The following is a 15,598-nucleotide window of genomic DNA, read 5'->3' as shown; positions in this document are numbered from 1 at the left end:
TATCAAAAATATGCCTTTTTTTTCTTGATATACCAAATGCCATTCTAGAAGCATCTCTGAACCATGGAAGATCTTAAATCCAAAAATAACTGTGATCTCATAAAGGATTACTTAGCCTGCTGTTTGTTTTTCGTGGTATACAGATATTTAATCCTTTTCATCCTGTTTAGACTAAAATTTTTCTTCCTTATCTCTTATCTTCTTTTTAATGGGATTTCTATATGGAGTCTGTCACTCCCTGAGCATAGTCTATGAGCCTTTGTTCTAGTCCCCAGTTTCTCTTTACTAGAATTTGCTTGAGTTAGCAAGGAGAATAACAATTTGTTCCTTACTGTGCCTCTAGAAGGGATTCCATTACCACTTACTACTTTTATCTTTACCTAGCATGGTAAACCAAAAGGAGAATTCAGAAGTCAGGGACTTTGGTTTCTAGTCTAGGTTCTTATACTAACACTCCAGTTTCTTATTTGTTGATAATAATTGCTCTGACTGCATTTCGTAGTTACTGTGAAGATAAGGGAGTGAATGTAGGTAAGTTCTGAGAGAAAACTTGTTATTTTTATAAGAATGTGTTGAAGGTTAACGGCATTGATAAAGTCTTTGATCTTTTTAGGACAAAGTCTTTAATAAACATCCTTTTTAATGCTTTTTAAGTACAATGTGAGTACATTAAATATACTTGCATGTTTGAGTTGGGCATGTAAAAAGAATGCTATACAATTTTATGGACTTTATAAATCTTGAGGCTAGGCAAAATTTGTACTTTTGTTCACCTCTATGTCCCCTGTAATTATTGGGGTTTAATTCATTAATTGGCAATAACTCCCACTTAATTTCATTCTCATTTTCATTCCCTTTGTTGGGAATTTGGTTAAGCTTTTTTTTTTTTTTTTAAGATTTTATTTTTATTTTTAGAGAGAGGGGAAAGGAGGAAGAAAGAGAAACATCAATCAGTTGCCTCTTGCCCACCCCAAACGCTCCCAGCTGGGGAGCTGGCCCACAACTCAGGCATGTTCCCTGACTGGGAATCCAACCAGCAACCTTTTGATTTGCAGGCTGGCACTCAGTCCACTGAGCCACACCAATCAGCAGCGCTGGTTAAGCTTTTTGAACAGGGTTGGCGTGAGGTGTGGGACTAGGGAGATACATTCTTGAGACAGGCCTAAGTATTGTGATTCTGGAGGGCCTTATAAAAGCTGTGCCTCTGGGTGATTTTTCACCAGTATTGACTTTTGCATTTTCAGCATACTTTTAAAGACTTTAGTTGAACCATAAAGTAATTTGATATCCGTTTACTCTAGCATATTAAAACATTAATTTGAAAGATATATTTTTTTAACAAATCAGGTGAATACTGATGGTTTGGTGCTGAGAGGCTGGTATAATTGTCTGACACTGGCAATATATGGATCAGTGGATAGAGTGATAAGTCATGACAGAGACTCTCCACCACCACCACCTCCACCTCCACCACCACCTCAACCACAGCCAAGTGTGAAAAGGAACCCAAAACATGGTAAGAATTTTAAATGTGCTTTTGTTAGTGACATTTATGTTCATTATAGCAGGAAAAGATAGTTCAAAGAGCTCTTATACCTTTTGAACTTTGCTTGAGGCTTGGCAAGATAATCTGTCAGTTTCCCATTCTTTTCTGTTTGAGTTTCTTTTTATTTTGATGGGGTTGCATTTTATTTTCTTTCTCTACTTTTCTAGAATGCTTTTTAAATTGATCTGAGGTTTTTAAATATTTAAATATGTAAATGATAATGTAATCTAATGGTTACTCATATCTTACTATCAAATGATCTCTAAAAGAATGTAAGAACAGTCAGTAGATTTGGTACATATTTTTTATGCTTATTTTTTTAGTTTTAATTTTTTTTTCTTCTTAATTTTTGATTTTAGAGACAGGGGAAGGGAGGAAGAAAGAGAGCGAGAAACATCAATGTGAGAGACAAACATCAATTGGTTGCCTTTTGTATGTGCCCCCAGGGGCCAAACCTGCAACCCAGGCATGTGCCCTGACCAGAATGCAACCAGCAACCTTTTGTTTTGTGGGATGATGCCCAACCAATTGAGCTACACTGGCCAGGGCAAATTTTTTATTTTCCAATTAGAGTTGATGTACAATGTTGTATTAGTTTCAGGTTTGCAACCCAGTGCTTAGACGTTTATATAAACCACAAAGTGATTACCCCAATAAATCTGATACCCATCGGACACCATATGTAGTTACAATATTGACTAGATTCTCTGTGTTGTACCTTACATCCCATGATTATTCTGAAGCCACCAGTTTGTATTTCATAATCCCTTCACCTTTTCCACCCATCCTTCCAACCATCTTCCCATTTGGCAAATGTCAAAATGTTCTCTGTATCTAAGTTTGTTTTTGGTCTGCTTGTTTATTTTGTTTTTTAGATTCCACATATGAGTGAAATCAAATGGCATTTATCTTTCTCTGTCTGACTTATTTCATTCATCCTACTCTCTAGGTCCATCCATGTTGTTGCAGATGGCAAGATTTTAGTTTTATTATAGCTGAATCATATTCCATTAGATATATGCACTACTTCTTTGTCCATTCATCTGCTGAGGCACACTCACGTGCTTCTATATGTTGGCTATTGTAAATAATGGTGTAGTGAACATATGGATGTGTATGTCTTTTCAATTTAGTGTTTTGGGTTTCCTCAGATAAGTACCCAGGAGGAGAATTGCTGGGTTATTCTTTGTCTCTTGTTATAGCCTTTGTTTTAAAGTTTATTTTGTCTGGTATAAGTATTGCTATACCAGGGTTTTTTTTTGTTTTGTTTTGTTTTCATTTTTATGATACACACATGCGCACGCACACAGACACACATTTTTTTTATTCCTCTCAATCTGTTTGCCTTTCAATCCAAAGTGAGTCTTTTGTGCACAGCATATGTAAGGGTCTTTTTTTTTTTTTTTTAAAGATTTTATTTGTTTATTTTTAGAGGGGAAGGGAGGGAAATAGGCAGAGAGAGAAACATCAATGTGCGGTTGCTGGGGGTTATGGCCTGCAACCCAGGCATGTACCCTGGCTGGGAATCAAACCTGGGACACTTTGGTTCCCAGTCCGCGCTCAATCCACTGAGCTACGCCAGCCAGGGCTGGGTCTTGTTTTTTTTTTACCTCTTCTGCCACCATATGTCTTTTGGTTGGAAAACTTAACACATTTGCATTTAAGGTAATTGTTGATATGTACAAGGGTGGAGGGCAAAAAAACCTGACTTATCTTCTGGAGGGCTTCCTTCTTCTTCCTTCTTATAACTCTTCAATATTTCTTGTAATACTGGTTGGTGGTGATGAACTTCAGCTTTTTCTTGCCTGGGTAGCTCTTTATCTGTGCTTTAATTCTGAATAATAGCTTTGCTGGGAATAGTAATCTTAGTTTTAGTTCCTTGCTTTTCATTACCTTGAATAATTCACACCAGTTCTTTTTGGCTTGCAAAGTTCTGTTGAAAATGTTATGGGAGCTCCTCTGTAGGTAACTAACTGCTTTTCTCTTGCTAATTTTAAGATTCTCTCCTTTAACCTTTTGCATGTTAATTATGATGTATCTTGGTGTAGATCCCTTTAGGTTCATTTTGTTTGGACTCTCTGTGCTTCTAGACTTGTATATATCTCCTTCACCAGATTAGAAAAGTATTCTGTCATTATTTTTTCAAATGGTTTTCAATTTTTTGTGCTCTCTCTCCTCCTCCTGGCACCCCCACAATGCAAATGTTAGAGTTGTCCCAGAGGCTCCTTAAGCTGTTTTCATACTTTTTTATTCTTTTCTCTTTTTTTCTGTTGTAATTGGATGTTTTCTGCTTCCAAATTGCTGATTTGATTCTTTGCTTTATCTACTCTACTGTTGATTCCCTGTAATGTATTGTTCATTTTAGTGCTGTATTCTTCATTTCTGACTGGTTCTTTTTATGTTTTCTCTCTCCATTTACCTATCTCTCTCTCTCTCTTTTTTTAAAGATTTTATTTTTATTTATTTTTAGAGACAGGAGAAGGGAGGGAGAAAGAGAGGGAGGGAAACATCAATGTGTGGTTGCCTTTTGCATGCCCCCCACTGGAGAACTGGCCTGCAACCCAGGCATGTGCCCTGACTGGGAATTGAACTGGTGACCCTTTGGTTTGCAGGCGCGTGCTCAAACCACTGAGCTACACCAGCCAGGGCCACATTCCTATCTCTTTGTTGAGGTTTTCACTGAGTTCACCTACTCTTTACTTTATTGAGCATCCTTATAACAGTGTTTTGAACTTTGCACCTGATATATTGCTTGTCTCCATTTTGTTTAGTTCTTTTTTCCTGGAGTTCTGTTCTTTCATTTAGGGCATGTTTTTTTGTCTCCCCATTTTGGCTGACTCTTTTTTGTTTTTTTGTTTTTTAATAGGTAGAGCTGCTAGGTCTCCTGGTCTTGGTAGAGTGGCCTTACGTAGGAGGTGTCTGTTATGACTCAGCAGTGCAGCCTTCCCATTCATCTGAGCTGGGTGCTCCAGGAGTGACTCCTTCTGTGCCTTCTCATTCCTTGGCTGTGTACATCCTCCTGTTGTAGTTGAGCCTTGTTTGCTGCTATCATTGTCAATGGGAGGGATTGCTCCCATGCAGATCTGATTGGAGGATTTGCTGTGTTCATAGCAGAGGATCTGATGTACAGGGCTGACCTGGCCAAGCAGTAGTCACTTCAGTGGGGCTCTGGTGCCCAATGACTCTGTCCCTTGAGTGTGTTGTTTGTGGAGGTGGTTGGGTAGTGCTTCAGCATGGTCTGAAGCTGTTTACTGGTGAGGTACAGGTTAAGGTCAGCTGCTTCCTGTGCCCTGCCAAGGGCCACCCTGCATGAGCTACAAAGTTATCTGCAGATGGCTGTTACTTGTCCTGTGCTTGGAGGTGCCTGGGACAAACCAAGGGTGTCTACTACTAGTGCTGGACCTGGGGCCACTTAGCAAGAGTTGCTGGGCACACTGAGGCCAGATGCTGCTTGTTTTGGGGTTTGTGTACTTTTGAGGGAATTTAGGAAAGTCTGCAGCATGAGCCAAGATAGGCCATTTGTATGGAAACAGCAATCAAAGTGGTTTTGGTGGACTATCATGTTGGGTGAAGTGGGGGTCTCAGAGTCACCAGGGTGGAGCTAGTGGTGTTAGGTTGATGGGGACTCAGATATGGTGCCTGCCTGCTGGTTCTAGTTGGGGGAAAGCTCAACAAAGAAACACTGGCCTCTGGTAGCACTTCTCTTTGGAGAAAGCTGCCCTACCAGCCCCTCCCCCAAAGCCAGACAATTGAGTTTCTCTCCTATGTCTCTGGCCGCTTTCAAGCTGCTGCTCCAGCACTGGAGCTCAGAGTGAGTGCCTCTGAGTAAGTCATTGTGCGGGTCCTTTATGAGGAATACCTGGGACTTAAGCAGCCCATGTGTCACTGAGCCCCAATCTCCAAGTGCTTTCAGGGCCAGAATTTATGGGGACTTTTCTTCTGGTACTTGGAACCCTAGCCTGGGAAGTCTGGTGTGGGGTTGGGACCCCTGGCTTCTGATGTGGGACCTGTGCAATTGAGATATCCCACCTGATTTTTAACTGTTAGTTGTGCGTGTTTATGTTAATGTCATGTTAATGGCATTTTTTTCTTTTCAGGCACACATTTCAAATTTTTTTGGTGTTTAAATCTTGGCTAATGAAGGTTTTTCAATTTTTGGGAACCTTTTGCTTATTAACTGAAGACAATAAAAACAGTAACTGCAGTAAACTTCAGTGGCTTTCCTTGTATAGAGTGGGCAGCTGGGCTCATGTTTCCCGGGGTCTAGTATTACTCATGGTAAGCTGTTGAGATGAGATTCAAGAATACATTTTGAAATTATAATTGATGTCACTGGGGTAAATAATCTGATTTATAGTTGGCATTTTATGAGCACAAATAAAATGACCTTTGTTTCTCAGTATTGTTTTAATAGTGTGGTATGAGCTGTTTGTCTTTGATGGTGGTCATGAACTGTATTTTAATCTCTTTTCTTATATCTTGAGCACAGTTTATCTTTCACTCTTTCTATTAACCCATCATTTTCTGTGCTCTTTTGTCTTTTTTTATCAGACTGAGTTCCTTGTGGAACAGTGAGTATATTTTATTTATATTTGTGTGTCTCTCTTTTTAAAAAATAGTTTATTTAAACAGATGACATAGTATTTCACTTTCTCTGATTGATTTCACTTAGCATAATGCCTTACGGTCTATCCATGAAGTGCAAATAGGGAGATTTCATTTTTTTAATGGCTGAAGAGTATTTTATTTTGAATGTATACACCATAATTTCTTTACTATTTATCAGTGGACATGTGCTTTTTCTGTATCTTGGCTGTTGTAAATAATGCTATAGCAAACATGGCAGTATGTATATTTTTGAAGATAGTGTTTTCATTTTTTTTAGATAAATATCCAGAAGAGGAATTGCTACATCATATGATAGTTCTATTTTTAATTTTTTGAGGTATATCTTTACTGTTTTCCATAGTGGGGCTACACCAGTTTACATTCTCACCAACAGTGCACATTATTTTCTCCACATCTTTACCAACACTTGTTATTTCTAGTCTTTTTTATAATAGCCATTCCAGCAAGTTCAAGGTGATAGTTCATTGTGGTTTTCATTTGCATTTCCCTGATGGTTAGTGATGTTGAACATCTTTTCATATGCCATCTGTACATTCTCTTTGGAAAAATATCCATTTTTTAATGGATTGTTTGTTTTCTTGCTGTTGAATTACATGAGTTGTGTATGTATTTTGGATTTTAGACCCATCAGACACATGATTTGTAAACAGTTTCTCCCATTCCGTAGGGTGCCTTTTTATGTTGTTGATGGTTTCCTTTACTGTACAGAAGCTTTTTTAATTTGATGTAGTTCCACTTGTTAATTTTGCTTTTGCTGCTTTTGCTTTGGTGTCAGATTAAAAAATCTCTTAAGACCTATGTCAAGGAGCTTAACCACATGTGTTTTATTTTAGGGATTTTATGGTTTTAGGTCTTATGTTCAAGTCTTCAATCCATTTTGAGTTAATTATTATATATAGTTTTAAGATAGTAGTACAATTTCATTCTTTTGCACATGGCTGTCCAATTTTTCCAGCATGCTGTTCTTACCCATAGTATATTCTTGGCTCTTTTGTTGTAAATTAAGTGACCATTTATGTGTGGGTTTATTTCTGTGTTTCTTATTCTGTTTGATTGATCTGTGTATCTGTTTTTAATTACTATAGATTTGTAGTGCAGTTTGAAATAAGGGTATGAGATTCCTCCAGCTTCTTCTTTTTTTTCCAAGATTGCTTTGGCTATTCATCGTTTCATAGAAATTTTAAGATTGCTTTTTTTATTTTTGTGAAAAATACCATTGGAATTTCAATAAGGATTGCATAGAGTGGTATGTACTCTATGTTAATTCTTCAATCCATGAGCACAGAATATCTTTCCATTTATTTGTGTCTTTTTCAATTTCATTAGTATCTTTTTTTTTAAGATTTTATTTATTTATTTTTTAGAGAGGGAAGCGGGAGAGAGAGAGAAAGAGAGAAAGAGACAGACAGACAGACACATCAATGCGTGGTTGCTGGGGGCCATGGCCTGCAACCTAGGCATGTGCCCTGACTGGGAATGGAACCTGTGATACCTGATTCGCAGCCCATGCTCAATCCATTGAGCTACGCCAGCCAGGGCCAATTTCATTAGTATCTTAAGTTTTAAGTATATAAGTCTTTTACCTCCTTATTTAAGTTTATTTCTAGGTGGTCTATTTTTTTTATATAGAAACCCAGCAGATTTTTGTGTATTGATTTTATATCTTGCAACTTTACTCATTTATTAGTTCCAACAGTTGTTAGGGTTTTCTATTTATAGATGAGGTCTTTCTAGAAAGTATACTAGTATATCTATACTTTCTAGACACATACTATGAAAAATAGAGATGTTTGTTGAAGAAGAATCAAAAAACAGTGTACATAGGATATTGATGCTTTAGTCCCCTTCAAAGTAGGCACTTTGGGATTTCACACAGTTCTTCCAGTCGCCATCCCCTGCCCCCTTGTATTTCCTGAATCTCATTGATGGTCTGAAGTCTCTTCTCTTTCAAAGATGATTTTAATTTTGGGAAAAGCCAGAAGTTTCAGGGCACCAAGCCTGGGCTGTAGTGGGGCTGAGTGTCCTGAGTGATTTGTTGTTTTGCCAAAAAATTCTGTGTGAGACATGATGTGTAAGTAGGTACATTGCCCTGATGAAGCTGCCAATCACCAGTTGCCCATAGCTGTGGCCTTCTAAATCATCTAAATAGTTTCCATGGAGGAATGTTCAAGCCTAACGCAAAATTTGAGCGGATTTGTTGCTCTACTCAGTCATTTTGAATGTGATGGCCATACAGTACTCATGCTCACTTAACAGTGTCTACCTCCCCCACTGACTAGTACAATGAAGTCACCATTGCTCATGCATGTACATTCAAGTCCACTGTCCTTGTTACATCGATGTCACACCAACTGTTCTTGTTATATTAACAATGGCTGGACTTTTCCAGACAGATGTCATATGCAAATAGTGACTGTTTTACTTCTTCATTTTCAGTGTGGAAGCCTTTTATTTCTTTTTCTTGCCTAACTACTGTGGTTAGGACTTCCAGTGCTATGTTAAATAAAAGTGGCTAGAGTGTGTACCCTTGTCTTGTTTCTGATCTTAGAGGAAAATCTTTTGGCTTCCTTACTGTTGAGTGTGATGCTAGCTTGTTACATATGTTTAGTCTGTACCCACTTTAAAAAAAAATTAATTTATTTAGTTTTAGAAAGAGGGTAAGGAGAGAGAAAGGAGAGAAACATCAATGTATGGTTGCCTCTCACCGGACTCCCTACTGGGGAGCTGGCCCACAACTCAGGCATGTACCCTGAGAATCAAACCGGGGAACCTCTGGTTCCCATGCTGGCGCTCAATCCATGAGCCGCCCCAGCCAGGATTGTACCCACTTTTTTGAGATTTTTACAATAAATGGGTATTGAATATTGTCTTAACACTTTTTCTGTATCTCTTGATGATTATGTGATTTTTATCCTTCATTTTATTAATGTGGTGTATCATATTGATTGATTTGAGGATATTGAACTGTCCTTGTATCTCCAGGATAAATCCCATTAGATCATTAGATGATGGTGTATTATCCTTTTAATGTATTACTGATTTTGGTTTGCTGATACTTTTTTGAGAATTTTTGCACCTATATTCATCAGTGATGTTGGCCTGAAATTTTCTTTTTTTTATGGCACCCTTGTCTAGTTTTGGTATTGGGGTAATTCTAGCCTCAAAAAATGAGTTTGGAAGGGTTTTTTCTTTTGTATTTTGGAAGAATTTGAGAAGGATTAGTATTATTTCTTTGAAAATTTGATTAGTGAAGCTGTCTGGTCCTGGACTTTTGTTTACTAGGAGGTTTTTTATTACTGATTCAGTATCCTTACTAGTAACTTGTCTGTTTAGATTTTCTATATTATCATATTTCATTTTTAATGGGTTGCATGTTTCTGGGAATTTATTTCTTTTAGGTTCACTTTGTTGGCTTTTTTTTTTTTAAGATTTTATTTATGTGTTTTTAGCAAGAGAGGAAGGGAAGGAGAAAGAGAGGGAAACACCAATTGGTTGCCTCTGACACACCCGCAAGTGGGGATCTGGCCCACAACCCAGGCATGTGTTCTGGGAATTGAACTTGCAGTCTTTCTGTTTGCAGGCCAGCATTCATTCCACTGAGCCACATCAGCCAAGGCAGCATATGATTTTTCATAGTCTCTTAGGATCCTTTATATTTTGGTGGTATCAGTTAAAATATTTCCTCTTTTATTTCCTCTTTTATTTATTTGAATTCTCTTTTTTCTTGGTGAGTGTAGCTAAGAGTTTGTCCATTTTGTTTACACTTTGTAAGAACTGGATTTGAATTTCATTGATCTGTAGTTTTATTACAGTGCCTGACGTATAATAGCTACTCTAAAATTTTGTTAAATGTACCAACTTATTTTACAACTGACACTTCATGCCCTGTATGTATATGTGTGTATGTATATTTTTAACTTTTTATTTTGATGTAATTATAGATTTATAAGATTTTGCAGAGAAATGTACAGGGACGTTTCTGAACTCTTCCCCAGCTTCCCTCAGTCCTAACATCTTTTACAACTGTAGTACAGTGTCAAAACAAAAACATTGGCTTTGGTACATGTAGGGAGCCGCTTTGCCAGATGTGGAAATGTGGCCCAGCACCCACATGGAAAACCAGTGGGGGGCGAGTCGGCATGCAGGACCATGCCCGTGTAGAAGTTCTCCTGTGGGAAATCAGGCCTAGGCTGCTTTGTGACTTGCTCTTGCTAAAACTCTCTCACCCTGAGTTCAGGCAGCAAGCCCTTGCTACATATCTTTAAAGTAACTTTCTGAAGTGTGTGCTAATTCTCCCAAAGATTGAAGTGTAACCAGACCTGTTACTCTTATTGTTCCCTTGCATTTGCAACATTTTTCAATGGACTGAATTTACAAGTTTGGGTCCCAGCAGTCCTTGGGTGCTCCTTTGTCTTAATCCGTATTTGTGCTTTATGATATATATGTTATTTTCTTAAGATCACATTAGAAAACAGCAAATAGTAGGTTTCACAGGCTTAACAACTACATTTGATTTTAAAAACAAAAAAGGGGGAGATGTTGGGAACCGCTCTGCCTGGTTTCAGGAGCTGTAACCCCCCTATAGCTAAGGCAGAGTGAGCGACCTTTGGACCATAAGCCCCTAAGGAGACAAAGCTTATCTCCCTGGCAGGAGCAGCTTCTGCTCCTTTTTCCATAACTGGCCCCCAGTGCTTGATCATTTAGCCAATGACAGGTAAGATTCCCCAAGGGGGGAACGACCTAAGACAGACATGATCATGTGGAGATCCCAGGGAAGGACTTGGGGGGCAATGAAGAAAGGGGGTGATGGCCCCTCGTCCGTCGGCTTTGACAAAGCCTGAGTCCTCATTCTGCCTAGGAGAAGTCTCCTATCTCTTGGCTACCTTGCTTGCTCTGCCTGACTTAATCCTAAAAGAATGATAGAGGGCGGTGCAGCCCTATGCTGGATAGGGCAGGTCCCCAGGTGATCAGGCCTGAGAAAGAATTGGTAAAGACCTGTGAAATCTGCTTTGCTAAGAATGCTCTTAATTAAATGATAACCGTCTGAGCAGGAAATGAGTTTGTTTCTCAAAGTTTTGTAGCCCATTAGCTAACAGACCCTGACTCAGAAGAGGCCCTCATAGTTCTTTGTATGTTATCTGTTGTTTGATCCTTACCGCCTGACAATGATTAATGAACTTTACCTGTATCCCTGTGCAAATTGAAAGTCAATAAAGACCTGTGACGGCAAAGATCGGGGTGCTCTCCTCTTGAGAGAGTGGCCAGGCCACTCTGAGGTGCCCTTCCCTTGAGAGGGTAGCCATGCTGTCCCTTTTCCTCCACAGGACTCGGTAGTCTGTGTCAATGTCTCATCTATGATGCCGCGGACACTGTGGGTGGGTGTCTGTGTCAGGTACAGTCTGTAGAGCTTGTTCAAATTTCATCAGTTACACATGCACTTGTGTGTGTGTGTGGGGGGGTGCAATTGTATGCAATTTTATGTCATGTCTGGCCTTTCATAAGCATCACCACAATCAAGAAACTTGATTATACCATCACAAGATTCCCTGGTGTTACTCTTTTATAGCCATACCTATTTCACCCATCCCTAACCTTTGGCAACCACTAATCTGTTTCTGTCACTATAATTATATTATTTTATTAATGTCACATAAATGGTTCATGCAGTAGGTATCTTCTTGAGATTTACTTCTTTTATTCTTTTATTCAGCATAATTAATTTGAGGTTCATCTATTTTGTTGCATGTATTAGTAGTTTGTTCTTTTTTATTGCTGAGTAGTATTACATTGTATGAATGTATAATAGTTTTTTTAACCAGTCAATCCTTGAATGACATTTAGGTAGTTTTCAGTTTTTGATTGTTGTACAAAAGGCTGGTATGAACATTCATGTATACCTTCCTGCAGGAAAATAAGTTTATTTCTCTGGGATAATGCTTAAAAGTATATACAGTATGTTTTGGTATATGGGAAGTCAGAAATTGTGTTTCATTAATATAAATTAGCAAAATTTCTAGTAGACATCAGGACAGAAAAGTAAATCAGTAAATCCTGAAGATGAAAAATTCAAATGATGAACACTGTTATTGTCATGCATTCATTTCTCTGTACTTTTAATAATTTGAACGTTCTTTTTCTATCTCTAATAAAACTGTAGCTGATGGGGAGAAAGAAGATCAGTTTAATGGAAGCCCTCCAAGACCACAGCCAAGGGGACCAAGAACTCCACCAGGACCACCTCCACCTGATGATGATGAAGATGATCCCATGCCTTTGCCAGGTACAAATAAAACCAGTGCTAGTTTTTTTTAACACTCTTGATTAATGTTAATAGTGCTTTTTTCCTCCTCTGAGATTTTATTTATTTTTAGAGAGAGGGGAAGGGAGGAAGAAAGAGGGAGAAACATTGATTAAACTATTGCCTTTGGCACACACCCTGACTGAGAACTGAACCTACAAACCAGGCATGTGCCCTGACCGGGAATAGAACCAACAACTTTTTGCTTTGCAGGACAACATCCCAACCAACTGAGCCACACCAGTCAGGACTATATAGTGCTTTTAGATTAAAGAAAAAAAAATGCTAGTAATCAAATCTTGATAAATGTTTCTTTCCTTTTCTTACTGTGCAGTATTTCCTTGTGTTTTTGATTAACTTACTTTTTAAAAAATCAGTTAATTCATTTGCAGCTGTACCAACATTGCCTTGAAAATAAAGTGTTAATGTGCTATAGTGGTATATACAGAAGAGTACCAGTAAAAATAAGCATTATGTATTGGAAGAGATGAAGGTCTTCATAGTTACTTAATATGTAAAAAGTAAAGGACTAGTTTATGGTATATATAAAGTAATATACTTGATTAATTCTCACTATATAAAGTTTCGCAATGTATACTTGTAATATTTTTAAAGCAACTTTTTAAAAAAACAATATTGATAAGCTAAATCATGTAAAATGTTATTAAGTAATTGCAATATCCAGTCTTGCTGCCTCATGTTATTTAAACTAGTCAAATAAACTGTGCCTTAAAGACCTGAATAGATGTTTCTCAAAAAAGGACATACTGATGTTCTTTTTTGAGAAACAGACATATGAAAAGATGCTCAGCATCACTAATTATTAGGCAAATGTAAATTAAAACCGCAGTAAGATATCACCTCAGACTTGTCAGAGGGCCTATGATCAGAAAATCTACAAACAAGTTTGTGGATGTGGAGAAAAGGGAACTCTCATCACACTTGGTGTGAATATAAATTAGTGCAACTGCTATGCAAAATAGTATGGAGGTTTCTCAAAAAATTAAAAACAGAGCCCTGCCTGGGTGGCTCAGTTGGTTGGAACATCATCCTGTACACCAAAAAGTTGTGGATTTGATTCCCAGTCAGGGTTTGTACAGGAGGCAGCCAATTGATATTTCTTACATTGATGTTTCTCTTCCTCACTCTCTCCCCTACCCTTCCCCTCTGTCTAAAATCAGTAAACATAGCCTTGGATGCAAAGTAAATATACATGTAAAAATAGAACTACCATGTGACTCAACAATTCCATTTCTGGGTAGTTATCTGAAAAAATCCAAAACACTAATTTGAAAAGATATACACACCTCTGTGTTTACCGCAGCATTATTTACAATGGTCAAGATATGGAAGCAATCTAGGTTTCCATTAATAGATAAATGGATAAAGAAGAGGTGGTACATATATACAATGAAAAATTACTCAGTGATAAAAAGAATGAAATCTTAGCACTTGGAATAACATGAATGGATCTAGAGGTATTATGCTAAGTGAAATAAGTCAGATAGAGGAAGACACATATCATGTGATTTTACTTATATGTGAAATCTAAAAAACAAAGTAAGTGAAGAAAGAAAATAAACTTACAGAGAACAAGTGGTCACCAGAAGGGAGGGATTAGGTGGATGGGTGCAAACGGTGAAAGGAATTAAGACGTACAGATTGCCAGTTATAAAGGTAGTCATAGGGATGTAAACTGCAGCATTGGGAATGTAGTCAGTAGTATTGAAATAAGTATGTATGGTGTCAGACAGTTACTAGACTTATCAGGGTGATCACTTTGTAAAGTATCTAAATGTCTAATTACTGTACACCTGAAGCTAACAATAATATTGTGTATGTCAGTTGTAATTAAAGAATTTAAAAAATAATCTGTATGGTTAGAATTTAAAACATAATCAATTTTCCAGTGTCCGGTGACAAGGAAGAAGATGCTCCACATAGAGAAGATTACTTTGAGCCCATTTCTCCTGATCGGAATTCTGTTCCCCAAGAAGGTCAATATTCTGATGAAGGGGAAGTAGAAGAGGAACAGCAAGAAGAAGGAGAGGATGATGAGGATGATGTGGAAGTAGAGGAAGAAGAGGATGAAGATGAGGATGATCGCCAAACAGTGGACAGTATTGCTGAAGAGGAAGAGGAAGACGAAGAGGAAGAAGGTGAAGAAGATGAAGAAGGTGAAGGTGGGTTACATTAGCTAGGACTTTTCAGTTTCAAGTGCCAGAAGCTAACTTGATGTACCTTTCTTTGAGCAGTGCAAACGAATTTATAGCAAAGATAGACTTTCAAGAAACCCAAGGGTTGGAATATAACTGGGCTTGACTAGAGGTGGGATTTTCAACTTTTTGTCATGTTGCTACTTTGTTTTCTGTCAACTAACAGCTCTTTTTCTGTTCACCCCATAACTTTAATCTCTTCTTTTAAATCAATCAGCTTACCTGGCTGTGTCTCGGTTCCATTTCCAGTTTCTTGGGGGAGATATTCTTTTTGACTTGCTACATTATAAACTGCCCCTTGGGGCCCTCAGTTTTGGTCAGGGAAGCAGGGTCATGCAGCAAATACATAGTGACTAGGAATATGGTGGGCTTCTTTCAGAGTAAGGAATGGTGTTGTAAGCCGGGTTGAATTCCTAAAGATGTCTGCCATCTAGATATTTTAACAAAAAGTGACATTATGTTTTAGAAATTCAGCGGCGGGAAAGATCTCAATTCAGGTATATGTGATAGCATGATGCTAAAGGCTACTTTAATTAGGCTTACTTTCTTTAAAAGCAAAAGTGAGAGATATTCAAGCTCTTTGACTCTTAATTTGTCCAAGAAATGGTATATAATGTTTAAAGCATTTGTGCAAAACAACAGTTAGTCTGCTTTGGTTTATTCTATGTGTGTGAGGCTCATTTCAGTATTATAGAGACTTTAGGTTAAGTGATACTTGTTTAGCTTCCCTCATTCCCAGATCAAGTCTTCCTTTTTAGATGTACTGTATTTGACTATCAAGTAGTAGTAGTTAGATTTCAGGCAGGCTGTTTTCTTAATGAGAGGACATTTTAGAGAAGGTGAAAGAAGGCGGCTAGTTTATCTCTAATTTTATTTAGGTGAGAAAAAGGTACCTATAGCATATGTAGT

The 15,598-nt window shown here is 37.9% G+C and overlaps 1 protein-coding gene across 2 annotated transcripts in view; it reads left to right on the top strand.

The window, feature by feature from the left end:
• VIRMA (vir like m6A methyltransferase associated) overlaps nt 1-15,598 on the top strand; it is a 59,964-nt gene that overhangs the window by 15,092 nt on the left and 29,274 nt on the right. For both annotated transcript variants that reach the window (XM_045861090.1, XM_045861089.1), the window contains exons 5-7: nt 1,348-1,516; nt 12,333-12,455; nt 14,384-14,656. In XM_045861090.1, the coding sequence (XP_045717046.1) occupies nt 1,348-1,516; nt 12,333-12,455; nt 14,384-14,656 (565 nt within the window). The remainder of the gene's footprint in view (nt 1-1,347; nt 1,517-12,332; nt 12,456-14,383; nt 14,657-15,598) is intronic.

The sequence above is a fragment of the Phyllostomus hastatus genome, unplaced genomic scaffold, assembly GCF_019186645.2.
Source record: "Phyllostomus hastatus isolate PE091 unplaced genomic scaffold, TTU_PhHast_1.1 phas_scaffold_21, whole genome shotgun sequence".
Lineage (NCBI taxonomy): Eukaryota > Metazoa > Chordata > Mammalia > Chiroptera > Phyllostomidae > Phyllostomus > Phyllostomus hastatus.
This window is presented reverse-complemented; position numbering and strand designations above follow the sequence as displayed.